At 40.6% G+C, this 15954-nt stretch overlaps 1 protein-coding gene across 4 annotated transcripts in view; it reads left to right on the top strand.

Annotated features, from left to right (window-relative positions):
* The window catches only part of ARHGAP24 (Rho GTPase activating protein 24), a 204312-nt gene that overhangs the window by 92250 nt on the left and 96108 nt on the right, over nucleotides 1-15954 (top strand). For all 4 annotated transcript variants that reach the window (XM_048942899.1, XM_048942900.1, XM_048942897.1 and 1 more), the window contains exon 3: nucleotides 10289-10376. In XM_048942899.1, the coding sequence (XP_048798856.1) occupies nucleotides 10289-10376 (88 nt within the window). The remainder of the gene's footprint in view (nucleotides 1-10288; nucleotides 10377-15954) is intronic.

Below are 15954 nucleotides of genomic sequence, written 5' to 3'. Positions count from 1 at the left end.
ACCTTTGCTGAGGCTTCCCTTATCTCAGGAGCTCTGTGATAGCATTCAGCACGTGCCTCTCAGTGGAGCAGCTCTGTTGCTTTAATTAGAATTCCAGCAAGCTGGCAAAGAAGACCATTAAATGTGAAATGTGTTTGTCTGCAGCTCAGCCATGGGAATCTGATTTCTGTTCAAATAGGGATGTGGCATTTGTCAGGAGCCCAAGGAGGCCGAAACTCATGTTGTGCTGTGAGACCTATAGGGAATCAGTTCCTTGGCAGTTTCTAACTAAGATGCTTTTTTGAGAGTAAACCAAACACTTACTAGGATGCTGTATGTGCTTGTGAGAGCCCCTTTGTGTAGGCAGGGACCAGGGTAAGCATGTTAAGCTCTGTAGGACCCAGAACTCAGGGCTTTGCAGGAGAAGGGTTCGCTTATGCAGCTAATGTAATAGCATTTTTGGGTTTATTTGACAGGATCCATGTTTCCTTTTAACTTATCTATGAGGATTGCCTTGCTCAGTGCATAGCTGTGGAAAGAGCTGACTGTCACCTTGGTGCTTCCTTGTGTGTGACGCTAGAAATGCAGTTTGTGCAGGGAATGGGCATGGTCAACACCAGCTATTGGTAGCAGTGTAGGGCTTGTAGGATTAAATACCTAAAGAATAATACTAAAACTTCATTAAGTATCTTCAATGTGTTATTCCATCTTCAGCAGATTTTGAAGCATCTTTTTCTGAAGACTCTAATGTGAGATGGCAATTGAGGAGCTTTCCCAATTTTCTTCATTCTGTCCACCAGCCTCTACTAGAGAGATAAAACTGACAGTTTTCTTGAGAAGCCTCTCCATTTTGAGACATCCTCTGCCCTTTGCTTGCTGCTTCCTGATCAGTTTCCCCTGCTGATGCCTGTTTCCATTGCAATCAGCAGGCTCAGTAACTCTCCACTTGCCAAAAACTTGGGTGCTGCTGTTAGGGCTCCAGCGTAGTCATCTTTACTTGAGAATTTGGTGGACTCTAGATTTGACGTTGCTCTCCTATGCTTTCACTTTGAGGAAAATGAGTGTGCAATAAATGATGTGTATCTAAAAGAGCTTACCACAGGAGCTATCTCTCTTTGAAAAAGAGATTCCAGAGCATTGACACCAGATGACTGATTGAAACTGATTTGTTGTCTTTTTAACAACAGCTCCAAGCAGGGAATGCTCCACTGACTGGAGTGCAATCAGTACGTTCCCAAAAGAGCTGGGGTTTTGTTTCTGCTTACCCATTGTGGGGGTTTGCTCCCAGTTTCTTTTCTTGCATAAATTGTGGTTCATCTTCCCCTCTGGCAAGGGATACTGCAGTCTCTGCTGTAGACTGTGAAGACCTTCGCATGTTTATATTTTGGTGGTTTATTAAAATAGGAGCACTGAATCTAAACTATTTATATTAATACTTAATACAGTGTGGAAGGGAGCAGCTGCTGCAGTGCAGTTCATTACACTGGCCTCCAGTCAGCCTGCACATATTTTTATGTAAGGCTGTCTGGTACATAGTGAGATCTCCTAGTAGTGCTGCAGAATCCCCTGCTTTTATGGGAAAGCAAATCACCAGGGGTGTTTTGGAACTTGCATATGCAACTGCTTAAAAAGTTATAGTAAACTCCTGTACAATTGGTTGTACTGTACCACCTCCAGTGTTACTCAGTGAGAATACAGATGATGGAAGTCATTTTTGTTTTTGCTCAAATCAATCCTATAATGAGGCAGAATAATCTTGAAAAAGATTTTTTTTTTTTGTCTGTTTCCCCCCCCCCCCCCCCCCCCCCGAGATGTTTAATTAAACAGGGTGAGCAGCCTGTAGCCTTTGGGGAGGGCTGGGCTAAGTTCTTGGGACATCAGGGCTTTGAAGTGGGATCTCCTGTTGTGGCCTTGTGCCCTAATTGGTGAGATAAGGGCTAGACAAGCCTTTTCCCCACAGTTTTTCTTTCTTTCTTTTTCTTTTTTTTTCTTTTAATGGAAAATGTGTGTGCTCAAACATCTGAAGCAAACCGGAGCTGTGGGGATGTTCTGTTGGGTTGAAGGGCTCAGGGCTGCTGCAGCCCATTGGTGTGCACTGCTTCACGCAAACCAGCTTCTGGTCAACTTAGTGCTGGTTTTGAAACTGCTGAGATTAGGAGGTATGTCTTGTGTCTTAGGTATCTGGTTATATAAGCGTTTTCTTTGAAAAACATGTGAAGTGTTTGTATTAATGAGCTGACATAAATGCGATGGAAAATGTATTCTTAAACTGAAATTTGCAAAGCCTTGGTCTATAAAGCTCTTCCTTCCCTTGTTTTCTAAGTAAGAAAGCGTTAAGTCAAATTCCACTCCAGGACCATGCAGTAACTCCCTGATGACATTCACATGTTTGTTTTATACTGTCTCTTTGTAAAAGTATGTTTCAATTCATAGACACTTCTGTAGTATATGCTTTGCCCAAGGGTCCAGCCCTTAAGACATCTGCTGTCCTGCTGAAAATGTATGCTTTCCAAGGAAAATTCAAAGTTTACTTACCACTTCAGTGTTTCATGTGGTGCACCTATACAGTATCAAACTGTTTGCTTCACCTTTAATCAGCCAAAACTCTCTGCTCAATATTTAAGTTGCATGTTAAAAATGTTTAAGGATACTTCTGAATGCATAATGAAAACCCTGGGAGGAAGAAACAACTGCAGCTCACGCAGAAGCTATAGAAATGTGCAATTCAGATAACTTATGAAGATGAGAAACTCCTTGAGAAGCTCAGCTCTAAATAGGAAGTAGTGTTGCAGAACAGACAAAGTAGACTACTGCACTCTGAATTCAAAGTAACACCTGAAAAGTAAACAACTTGCAAGATACAACTGAGACAGGGGAGGTTTGGGTTAGATATTAGGAGGAAGTTTTTCACCCAGAGGGTGGTGACACACTGCAACAGGTTGCCCAAGGAGGTTGTGGCCGCCCCATCCCTGGAGGCATTCAAGGCCAGGCTGGATGTGGCTCTGGGCAGCCTGGTTGGCGACCCTGCACATAGCAGGGGGGTTGAAACTTGAGCACTGCGGTCCTTTTCAATCCAGCCCATTCTATGATACAAGTGTAGCCCATGGTAATTATTTTGGTCTTGAAATAGTTACTGCCACAACACTCATGCAGGAAAGCCTCCCTGGGGAAAATGAAGATGGTCTTTGCAGAGGTTCTGTTTAGACCAGTGAGCATGGGCAGTTCTGTTTGCAAAACGTAGTTCAGTTTGCTGTAAACTGCCCTTGTAATGAAGTGCATTGCAAGTTACCAGCCTGAAATTTCAGGGCAAGCACGCAACAAGGCAGCTAACTAGGTTTCAGGAGATCAAGGTCAGGCTGACAACACATCTGTACTTTCCCAATTTCAAAGCAGCGAGTCTTTGCTATTGAATCAGATTCCTTGATAGAGGAAATAATGTAGAAAGTGCTTATTTAATGAATAATGACACGCACCTAGATTTTTAAGGAGCGGTGGCTTACTTCAAGGCACCTTTCTACCACTACTGAACAAGAAGCAATCATTTGTGTTTAGACTCAACTACAAAGTTATTCTTTCCTATGCAATCATTATTGCACATCTTAGTCAAGTGCTTTGGAAAAACAAGGTTAAATGAATGATGTAAATTGGTGTCCATTTTTAAGAAAATAATGATTAAAATACTTGTAGCAGGGGGGTTGAAACTGGATGATCATTGTGGTCCTTTTCAACCCAAGCCTTTCTATGATGATACACAGATTGTAGTGCATGAGAAGCAAATGGTCGTAAGCGTATCAGGTTGTTTTGTTTGAATAATGTGGAAGACAACTCCTTGCACCTTGAGATAGATTTATTGTTAATGTTGTCCTCCCTTAGATAAGGGCTGACTTAGCACCATACACTAGATACTAGGAAGCCAGATGAGATGTGTGAATTGTCTGTGCAGTTGTTGCAGTATCTAGGCAATGCTTATAAAGCATTTATTATATAGACAAAATATAAACAACATGCAGATGTTAAAACAACAAGTAGTGTAGGCATTAAAAAAAAAGAAAACTTGGAAGAGTACTCTAGCTGTTAAGTCCTAGTATTTTTTCCATATGAAATTGTAGTTTGTTATTTAATGAAAAACTGAAAAATAATAACTTCTATAGGGTAGATAAACTGCACTGCAATGGTCTTGGTAGTCAAAAGGAAGCAAGGATATTTGCAGAGGAGAGAGAAGAAATGGGGTCAGTGGGATCATGTTCTCATTTTTAAGTCTTTGCTGCCTTTCTTAGCACTTGCTGTAAAATTTTAATGAGGTAATATGTTGCAATTTCAACCTCTATTACTTACTGAGCTGGAAGCACTTCTTCCACAAGCTGGAGGCATGGCAGTACATAGACTTTTTGGAAGTAAGCTGTGCATGTTGCAGTTGTAAGCAATTCCACTTAAAGTCAGCATGGACATCCATAAAACAAGCAAAACCCAAATGAACTAATTTGAATCATAGACACATGCCTTGCTGTGCATTTGGAAGACTGTGGTGCTGAAGACCTGATAGTCCTCACACCGTGCATTTGGCTGCTTCCTGTTTCTTGTCCTATTCATTCTGGATAACAGGGGTAGTTTCTGTACAGTTAAACTACTTCTCTAATTTGATTTTTCAGTTTAGATATTGCATTCTTGTCTTTTGGGTAGGCTTTTTAAGAACAAAGTAGTATGAGTTACCATAAGCAAGGCTGTTAATGTGAGCGAAGCCAAAAAAGGAGCACTGAAGAGCAAAGATGGAAAAAGGGTGCTACTACTAGATGAGAGAATCTTGGAGGTGTTAAATTATTTCTGAGGGCCATCAGCACTTTGACCTCACTACAGGGTGTGCTTGACCAGGGTTTTAGTCACTGTTTTGTTATAGCTTTCCTGGCAGTATTTGTTAGTGTAAGTGGCATTAAAAGGAGGTTTCTCTTGGTGCTGAACCAGTGTGATTGCATAGCTCCTGTGTGTCCCCAAAATGCTCTTCTGCCTCCTGAGTAGTGTTTTCCCTTGTTGGTGCTCTCTGATTCTCTTCTGGTACCTCTTGCATGAGACAGGTCTTGACAATCTGCTCTGAAAGCCATCTGTAATGATGAGTGGCTTATTTTTTGTTTCCTTTTCTGATAAGGTATTGCAGCGTTTCTACAGATTCCTAGATGGTTTTCTCTCTAAATTAATCTTCTCAGAATGTAATGGTGTAACTCAGTATGAGTCCTACAAAGCACTTGATGATCAGTAGTGTTCTGATAATTTTAAATATTTTTCTTTCCATTGTGGATGTGATCCTTTCAGTCAGTTTTGGGCATTCAGCCAAGGAGAGAGAATAAATTATCTCCCTGCTACCCTTGCATCCAGTGATGACTGCTTCCCCACCCTTTCAAAATAAGATAAATCAAGATGGCATAGGAAATTCAATTTTAAAGCATCCCCCCTTTTTTTCTTCTGCCTATGAGTCCTACCTTGAAAAATAGTTGGCTCAGTATTTAATGGCTGACTTGGTTTTAACCTCCTCAATCACATATGCTGCATTATCTCTCAGTGCTGCTGTTTCTGTCAAGACTGTCATTGGCGAGCTTCACGTGTACACGTGAGGCCACACTTGAAATATTTCTCCTGCCAGGTAAGAGCAAATTAGGCAATGGAATCATTCATTTGGCCTATGTGTTCTTAGTACTAGAAATCAGTAAATTTTCTTTGCAAATGAGGTCTGTAAAACAAGCCTTGACCCTCAGTGTTCTGAAGCAAGCGAAGCATGATGGCTTATTGGCTTTTTTTCTTTAGTAGTAAAACTGTGAGAGAATGGCTCTCAATAATCTAGATTTTTACTAGCAGGAAGGATCTACCGGAGGTAAGACTTTTCTATAATTGCCTGTCCTCTACAGTAGTTCCTTAATGTCCAATCATATTGTTGTCTATAGGGCGAAATCTCATGAACGTAATGAAACTAAATTTGATTGAAAATCTCATGCATACATCTAATTACATGCTGGGAAATGAGCTTAGCATGAACCCCTGAGTCCTTAAACTTGGTCCTAACTACCCCTCAGGTAGGAGCGGACCTATTACTTGTGACCTTGGTCACCCCCAGCTCCCTACCCATTGCCTCGTATCCCTTGGTGATGAGCATGGGAAAGAAAAACAAATCAGTGCAGGAGGAACAGCATTTCTCACAGAAGCTGGTGATGTACAATTGAATAAGCTCATTCATTAAGGAGAAGCTGGGACAGGGTGGGTAAAGTAGAGGTGCTAAAGCTTATTTAGGTGCTGCAGAAAATCTGCTTTGGGTTGGAAAGCTGCTTCATACTAATCTGTGATCTGTCTGAAACCACTTAGGATAGCAGGTGGAATTTAGAGATGGGAAGACAGCATGTTAAAGTTTGTGTTCAGCAGTAAAGGAGCAGTCATTGCTGAGAAATAAATGTAGAAAGAGGAGAAAGCTTATGATAGTTTCAGGTGTTTGAGATATAGTCGGGAGATGACCACTCATCTTTTGCCCTTACAGTAGAAATAAATTCCAGAGGCAAACAGCGTGCATGAGGCTCTGTTTTTAGGCAAATGTGGTTTTCTGTGGTGTTACAACTCTATTTCATGAGAGTTTTCTTTCTCTTGGGGAGCAAAAAGGGAGATTTTCTAGTGGTTGCTCAAGGCAAGATTGTTTTGTTCTTGAGGAAAAATGTCTCTGAGGCACTGAACCATGAAGTGAAATATGTGGCAGGAGAGAAAGGTAGAAATATCTTTTAAAAATACCATCATTGCATCCTAGTAGAATTAAGCTCTCCTCTGTTATGTTAGAATGGATGCTTTGGTGCTCATTTTGAAGCCAACAGTACATGCTATATCACTGCCTTTGGAAGTCAATTTGCTTCTCAATTAGAAAATTAAGCAACGAGCTTAGATTTTTAACTTTGGGTGGAGGAAAGTTCTTTTCAGTACTTTAAAGCAGTTTCTGGGAACTAAATGCAATTCTTATTCTTCATCAGAAACAAACCGGAATAATGTATTAACATAGTGGGAGGAGAAAATGTCAAATGCAATGGAATTTCTGCCAGAAGAATGCATGTTGACCACTGACAGAATTTTATTCAACCAACTCTTTTGCACTTTGTCTCTGCCTGTGTTTGTTCCTGACGTGTTACATGCCCCCTCTTTGGCATGCTTTTATACAACAGCACTTGTGTTTTTCTCTCAGAGTGTGTGCAGAACTGTAAAAGGCTGCAACAGCTGCATGTCAGTGGCTGCATCACCTATGGTAATGGTACTACTGCTAGAGATTGGTTTGCTTACCTGCTGTAAAAACCTATCATACTCAGAACATCCAGTTCCTTCCTTCTCTTACAGTAACTGTAACTTGTGGCTGTAACTTGCTGTTGGTGTCATATTGTCATATATGCAGGGAAGTCTGACGTTCTGTATGTTTTACAGTGACAGTTCAGAACATTCATATTCAGTAAAACTTTTTCATTATGTAGTGTGTGCTAGAGAGACTTGAAACCCATGATGCACATGGGGAATAAGATATTGCCCTAAAGAACTACTTCTCACTTAAATTGGAGAAGAGAATTATGGTAGATTCAGAGTTGCTGGCAGTGAGCAGTAAGAGCATTCCCTTGACTTGAGCTGTTAAAAGCTTTGAAGCTTGGTTGCAGCAACTACCCTGCTACAGAATTACTACCAAGTAATTGCCACAAATTAATCAATGGATGAGAGCTGTGGGATTGCAACAGGTATAAAACCCTTAAACTTTGGTGCCGAGCCATCACCAGCACTTGTGATGTGGTTAACCAACTTCTAGCATCGGGCAACAAGAAATAAGCTTTGTGAAGATCCTCTGTGTTAAGACAGTGGACAAGGTACCAACAAATTCCTGGGAGGTTTTCCATGAAAGAAGAAAAACTAAGAAAAATGGGATTAATAAGCCCAGCGCTTAATTGCAAGATGAAATAAATTTTTATTAATTTTTGATAGAAATTGGAAAGGCAGAGGAACACCTGATATGAATGACCACTGACAATGCGGTCATAAAGAACTATAGGATCTTTAAGGTTGGAAAAGACCTCTAAGATCACCAAACCCAACACACCTTCTTCCCACCCTTCCCCTCCCCCCAATCCCACTGTGTCCCTCAGTGCCACATCTCTGTGGTTCTTGAACATCTACAGGCACAGTGGCTGCACCACCTCCCTGGGCATCTCATGCCACTGCATCATCGCTCTTTTTGAGAATAATTTTTTTTCTGATTATCCAACCTGGCTTCTTGAGTAGCTTTCCACAGTAGGTGACAGGAAGGAAATGGACTGGTTAAGCCTTGTAGAAATGGTTTAGAATAAAGACAAAAAATATATTTGGGCAAGAAAACAGTTCATCTACTTATTTGTTTCTTGAGTAAAATCCCTTTGGAGGTATTAAAAATCAGGTATTTGGAGCTGCTAGCCTGCATCTTAGTGTGGGAGCTCCTTGTCCCATGAGCTTCCCTGAGAAAAATCTGGTGCCTCCTGTATGCTGATGAAGAGTAAATCTGCTATGGGAAATGGAACTCGGAGCTAGAGAAGTAAGGCAATAATAAGAGAGCTAAGCACCAGGTTGCTATGCTAGTCTGTGTCATGCAGCGTGCAAAGCAGATATATCACCTGTCAAGCTGTCACAATACTCTTGTGGTAGCCATTCTGTCCCTTCCACCATACTTCTATGTGGTGCTCATCTGCTGAGCTGTACTTTAGTGTTGCAGTCTGTACTGTGAGGCATTCAGCTGATTAGAATGATAAGCTGAGCTTGATGTGAAGCATGTGAAACCTGGTAATTTTGAAATGCTTACATGCACTAATACCCAAGTCACAACATTGATTTCCTCTGGAAACCACCTTTATATTTTATGTTCAAATAAGCATCTTGCACAATTTCTAAGGCTTTAAAGCTGCTTTTCTCTATATAGGAAGAAGATCTAAAGGAGAAAAGCAAACTTTAGCTGGCTGAACCTTCACAACTCTGTGCCAGTCTGCACTGCTCAGTTTATTGAAGCAATAAGGTTGGAGCTGATGCTTCACAGTGGGGAAGTGCTGCATGGGGAAGGCAGATAAATGGGTGTGAAAGCAGACAGAGAAGTGAGAGAGCTCACTTTCCCCCACTGGTCTGTTGCATCCAGGTGCAGGTTGTTCAAACAACTATTTTTAATTTAAAAAAAAAAAAATGCAAGTCTGTTTGTATGTATATGCACATGAGTGTATTTCACATGCTTTGATTCTGGTAATAGATGTAAAAAGAATAAAATAAATCAAATTGTCATTTGAGTATATGCTTTATTTCTAAATCACAGTAGTATCTTATGGCATTGCTATATGGGGTCCTTTCATATTACTTCAGATGTGATGTGGGATTTAGGCTTTGCCTTTTAGTAGATGGAATGTTAGAACCATGAAATGAAGGAGATGAAGTTATAAATGTTATGACTGTTTTCTTGTGTTCTCAAAAATCTGTTATTGTGACAACTTGCTTTGAAGTAAATATTGAAAAGATTTTGCATCAAAGAATGGCAAAGCATCACATCCCATTGTAATGAGGCCACAGCATGTGTGCTGCTAATGAGTGTGCAGCCAAGTTAAGTGCAGTTTTCATTTCATTCAATTTCATAAATTGATTTGTATTTACAGTGCTGCTGGCTAGGTGTTAATCTCATGTTTTTGTTTAATTGAATAACATGGTGTGTAATTATCCAAAGTGTATTTTCCGTGTTCATGGACACAAGCTCCTGAGCTGCTGAAAGTTGCTCTTGAGTGAATGCTGGGTGCAGGAATTGAGGGAAAATGTCTCTGAGGTGAGCTGCTGGGCCTGGGTGCCTACTGCTTTTAGGACACGTCTGTACATAGAGTGTATGGTGAGTGGGTGCTGCCAACACAGCCTCAGTTTCCCCTGCTCTCAGTAAAAGGCGTTGGTTGTAGGGTATGCTCTTTGGTGAAAAGAGTGTGCTCTTCTCTCTTTTAAATTTAAATCTTCTCATTCCAGCAACTGTAAATACTTCTGCATATCAGAATATGCCCTGCAGCATGAACATAAATAGTACAAAAATCTTCATAGTATCAAAAACTAAAGAGATGGGGAAAAAACCTAAAGCCAGTATTGAATGCCTTAGTTAATGAAAGTGATCTATGACAGTTGGCTTTATCTCCCCTGAGAGTTTGGAAATGAGCTGCCCAGGAGCAGCAGCACATGCATGCGTCCCCCAGTCACAGCAAAAAGGAGCATTTGTCTATCACAAGCAAGGCAGCAGTTCTGACCCTATATGTGATGTTGTTTTCTTCCTTAGGGTGCTATCTTTCTGCCTGGCAACAGAGTAATTGAGCACCCCTGCAATGAAGAGAGTCCAGGAAAGTTCCTTTTTGAAGTTGTTCCAGGTACGATATTCTACACCTTGTAAAGACTTTGTGGTTGTGTTCTCAGTGACGAATGGCTGCATCTGTTCAGCCAGAACAGAAGCTGAAAGTGATTAATGATTCAATTAAAGGAAAAAAATTGGTTAATTTGTTAATACTTTCATTCATTTTTTTTTTCCCTGCATACCTCTGGCAATGCAGGAAAACAACATGGTTTTTATTTGTCAGTGTAAACTGTGATTGCTCTGCAGCTGGGGCTGTGGCACTGAGAATACTGGCAGTATGAGTGGGTTTTGTATTTATTTGAAGTAGAACTGGTTGTTATGGAATGGAGCCTCCAGTGGTAACAGAGGGATCAGTAACTTGGCGCAAACAGCATTTTACTACTGCATATTTGCTGATGGCACTGGTGCCATCACCTGATACTGGTGCCTTGTCCCTTGGGTGGTTAAATTGGTTGAACACCACCAAACATTGCTGGTTTGAAACCCTAAATTTGTTTTTAACATGTGTTGGGTTTTTTTGCTTTTTTTTTTTGGTGTTTTTCTGGGGGTGGATTTGTCTAAAGAATGTTGTTCTGCCAATGGAATGGTAATCCTGAGTGTGTATATTATTGGAGCAATTTGTGAAGGGTCTCAACATCTGGTTAGATCACTGTGTTTATTCAATGTATTCTGTTTTAATCCTCATATTACGTACTAGTGTACTTTCCAGTCATGGCTATTGAAAAAGATCAATTGAGGATAACATTTATGGAAACAAATCTTTGTGGCCTTGCTCTTAAACTGGAGAATGTCAAGTTACAAGCTTGGCTGTCCTGACCAAAGCATGGCAATTTTTATGTATTGCAGAAGCACAAGTAGTACAAAATAGATTTCCAGAGTGGAGAGAGCATCCACTCAGAAAGTAAGGAGGAGCAGAGCTGAGCGGAATTTGCAGACACAGCTCAACAGAGTGTCTTTATTTTTCTTTTTATGTATTTAGTGAGGAATTTGTTCATGAAAGCTATGTGCAGTGAAGGGTAAGTATGCCAAGAAAACAAGCATGGTATCTGTTTGTGAAGTTTCCTTAGCGCTCACTCCAGCTTGAGTTCATATTTTAAACTGTTATCTTTTCGTGTACTGAATTAAACCTGTTGATAAATTTGCAGGTCTGGTGTTGGCTAAAATCTTGTTTCCACTGAGAAGAATTATTTTCAACTGAAGGAATGCTTTTTCAGGTCATGTCTTCAGGTTAAATAATTTGAACACAGGTTGTCATCAGTATTTATCTGGTAGGGTTTTTTGGTTTTGTTTAGTCCTGTTCATAAGATTTTTGAATGTGTTTAGGGTAGTACCAGTTTGCCCCTGGCTATTAACTGTGCAGCTATAGCAACTGATACCAGAGCTGTTCTCCTGATGCCATGAGGAAAAAAGTTTGGTTTAGGAGAGCTGAAAATGAAATTGAGACCTGGGCTGACCAGGAAGGCAGATCAGTGCCTGTGGGAATGTTGTCAGCAGATGTCAAATGAAGATGAAACAAGTTTTCCTCCTGTCGTTGTCACCATTGCTCCTTAAGGCCAGTAGTGTCAGCATTTTCCAACAGAGCTGTTTGTCAGCAGGATGCTTGTACTGACTCATAAAAGCCAGTTTTAGAGGCAGGCTGCGGCAACTGGATGTAGTTTATTGGATGTAATTGAGAGAAATATTACAGACAAGGTTTTCCTTAACCTTTGTTCACTTATGTATGAGAGAACAGCTACACATCAGCAAGATGTTTGCAGGGTTTTTAATTGTCAGCCTAACTGCACCTTGTGTGAAATGTACAGCACTGAGGCTCACTCTCTTCTTGGAACTGTGTTCTGTAATCCTTTAGGCAGCAGTGACAAGTCCTCTTTTTGTCTGCTGCATCTGGGGGTGGCCTGAAAACTTGTGTGTTTGTTTGTTGGCAATACATGCAAATTATTTTGGGAATGTATGTGGGAGTTGGTTTATACTGTGAAACTAGTTCTCTGTACATAGCTGTGTCTGAGGATGAATGAAAGAAATGAATGTGTGGAAACAAACATCTTGCAGTCTGGTGCTCTAATTACAATACAGATGCTTTGAATTTGCATTTTCAAAACATTCTGTTCATTCCTTAAGTCATGACATTGTTTAATGCTTAAAGTTGTTCTTTTTTCTGTACTGATGAGGCTGCTTTACAGGAGTGAAACTGCCTCCTGTTCTGCCCCCGGAGTCCATGTGACTACAAGGTGACTAATGACTTATTAACAGCCTCTTTTGCTCAGAGCAGTGGTTTCTTTAGGTTTTGGAGATAACTCCTAAGTAGGAATTCAGTAGTGAGTGACTGCATGGATTTGAGATGAGAAGTTCCTGTTTTTTCAGGAGGAGGCACTTGTAAAACTCAAGTCCATCCTTAAGCAGCGTGTGGGGAGCTTTGCCTTCCCTGTGGGGTTTTCACTCAAGGCTGAGTGTGCTTTGGGGTTCTCTGGGTTTCCAGGTGTTACCTGAAGGCAGATTGGGTGAGAGCAGCATGGAGAGCTGTGTGTGAGGGCCAGTGGCTTTCTAAGGCTGTGTGTAGGTACCTTTGGGACTTGAATCCTGGTCTTCGGGTGCATCACCACAGTTTCAACGTGATCCGGGACAGAGTAATTGCTTGGAAGTGATTGATGTTTATTGAATGGGGAACATGACGAGTGTTAATATTTTGTTAGAGTTGTTTAAACTAAAACATACATTTCCAAATGTCATTCTTTACGTTCCTTATGGGGTCTTTTGCTTTTAGACCTGGTGTGATTGTACTGCGACTTTGACCACTGGCAAAGCATGGCAGTTCAACGTGTGGATGTATTTGTACTTTGATTGTACTGCGTTACAAAGCCACTTGACTGGGGACAAATGGGGAAATCAGTTGCCTGAATAAGACTAATTTCAGAGAAAAATGCTTACATGCTGACATTACTATGGAAGTATGTAAGCTTACTACGGTATACGAAGTGAGGAAGCTAAGTTGAAGCACATTGCTGGAGAACATCTCACACCACTTCAGTTTCGGTGTAGATGAACTTCATGGTTCCTGCACATACAGATTTTCAGAAAGCAGTTTGAGTTTCTCCATGGGCATGGGGAGCAAGGTGTTAGTTGGCTTTGTGGTACTAATTGAAAAAGGCCTAATGGATTGCTGCAATGACAACTTCTGCTTCTTCAAGTGGAAGGAAATATTGAATATACATTGAAATAGGACATAAGTGTAAAATATTTCAGCTCCTTTTTCAAATGCTTTAACTGGACAGATTGTTAAACAAAACCAGTTTCAGTAGATTGCTATGTGCAAATCTGCCTCAGGGTTTAGTTTTGACACCGATGGTATTTTTTCTCAGTGATATTGTTCAAACATTTGGCTGCTTTTACATCTCGGCTTCCCCTCTAAGAATTACTCTCAGGTAATTTAGAAATCTGCAGTAGGTTTCACAAGTTGGTGTTAAAGAAGTGCTCCCAGCTGCTGCTATGGAGAGTACCCTGCTAAGTAGTCTGAGATTTTGGAAAACCTGAGCTGCTGCTGCTCACAGCATGTCTGAGTCTCTGTCTTCTGGCATAAGATTCTCATGCTGTGCTTTCTCAGAGCAGTGAGTGCTATTTCATTGGGTTTCTAGGTGTGGACTTGAAGTCTTTTGAATACAGAGCATTTCTCCAAAGCACGGAGCTTTATGAGAGAATCTCTGCAAGGGAGTGAAATATTAATTCCAGAACTTTGAAATCATTAAAATGATTTTTTTATTAGTCAGAAAAAAGAGGTGTCCACAGGCCTTTTTTCTTCCTTTCTGTCATCTTTTTTTAATTGCATACCATCTGGCAAATGAAGTTTTCTACAGACTGAGTGTTCTGGTAGGGAGCGTGAAGTGGTTTCAAATTTTTGATTTTTTTTTTTCTTAGCTTCCTTTATGTAAAAGATTGGATAATAAACTTTTTTGCTTCTATTGCTGCAACGTGCTTTCGTTCCTCAAAGTTAATGGTTGCGGGTGTTTTTTTTTTTTTCCAATTCCAAGTGGTGTTTCATTTGTATAGAATATCTGCTTTCTATGTGAGTCATCTTAGATGGTTTAGGTTTGTGTGCTTGTGGCTGACAGTTGGCAAGAGGAAGCTCCATCCCACATAAGTCCATCCCTGAGCTCACTGTTGGTAAGCAGGCCCCTTAGCCTCTACCAGTGCAATGAGAGGTATAAGAAGACATACATCTGCTGGTGCGTTGTAAAGTCATTAAAAACTCTCTGGCTCCTTGTTGGCAGAGTGTTTGGCAGGTTAAGCCCTGTGAGGATATTTCACCGTGAGTTCTTAAGCCGCTGCAATGGGAAGGCTGCAAAAGATGTTTCTTGCTACCTAGTGTTTTTTATCAAGAGTTTATCAATGCCTGGAATGTGTGGATTTCACAAGTTCACTTGTTTTTGTTTTTCCTAGGGGACATACAAGAAAAACAAAGCAGACATATTATGTATGACTGTTTTTTCTTCAACAAACTAACAGTTTTCTTTGCAATGCTCTTATGTACCTTAAGTTGGATATTGATTTTGACTGTCTTTATCTGTTGATCTACAATGCATATGTTTTAATGCTTGGAAAGCACTATACAATTTCCTTCTGTAATGTGTATGAGAAGGATGCAGTTTTTCAAAGGCCAAGTGTTATGTCCAGACCTGATGCTGATGTTTTAAAGGCATGCTGCTGCTAATAAGACACTTCAAAATTTGTTTTAGCTTGCTGTATCACAAAAACACTTCCTGCAACATCTATTTCAGTATTATACTGATGTAAATACTTGACAGTTCTAGTAAAACAGGATTTTTGTGGGATGACAGAGGCTGGACTCTATCTGCAGGTATTAAACAGGACTCTATCTGGAGGTATTAAAGAGGCACAACTGTTAGATGAGATTTTATTTTGCCAGTCATGCTGCATCATGTCTCTGGGTTGGAAGTACTTTAGAGGGTTATGAGCCCTGATGTTTGGAAATAGTTGTTTCTCATAATCACAGTCATAAGTTTGGAGAAGACCACTAAGACCATCAAGTCCAATGCTCAACCCATCCCCACCATGTCTACATGTCCCTCAGAGCCACATCTGCATGGTTACTGAACTCCCCAATGGATGGTGACTCCATCTTCCTCTGCAGCCTATGTTAGCACCTCACCATTCTTTCTGAGAAGGATTTTTTCCTAATATCCAACCTGAACCTCCCCAGATGCAAAGTAAGGTCATTCCCTCTCCTTCACCCCACTAAAGATATATAGCCTTTTGAGAAATAAGAGGCTAGAATTATCTGTCTCATTTTCTTAGGATTAAATGCCATGTCCAGTGTGAGGATACATCCCTATGTACTGCGGGTAACTTTCCTGAAAGCATAGAGAATGTTAGGAATACAATGCACAGAGCTAATTCTCTACATTTGGCTCCAGGAGAAAACTGTTTGTGTGCAGAGAGGAACTCTCACTGTAGTTTCTATTGCACAGATGATCTCTTCACCACAAAAATGGCTAGTGCAGCACCGATTCCCTTCTCTGCAGGATACAAAACTCAGATTGAATCTAAAAGTGGTCGAGTCTGACTTGTTCCCTGTTCTGGAT

The sequence above is a fragment of the Lagopus muta genome, chromosome 4 (genome assembly GCF_023343835.1).
Source record: "Lagopus muta isolate bLagMut1 chromosome 4, bLagMut1 primary, whole genome shotgun sequence".
Classification (NCBI taxonomy): domain Eukaryota; kingdom Metazoa; phylum Chordata; class Aves; order Galliformes; family Phasianidae; genus Lagopus; species Lagopus muta.
The sequence above is the reverse complement of the archived record's forward strand: the minus strand, read 5'-3'. Positions and strand labels throughout refer to the sequence as shown.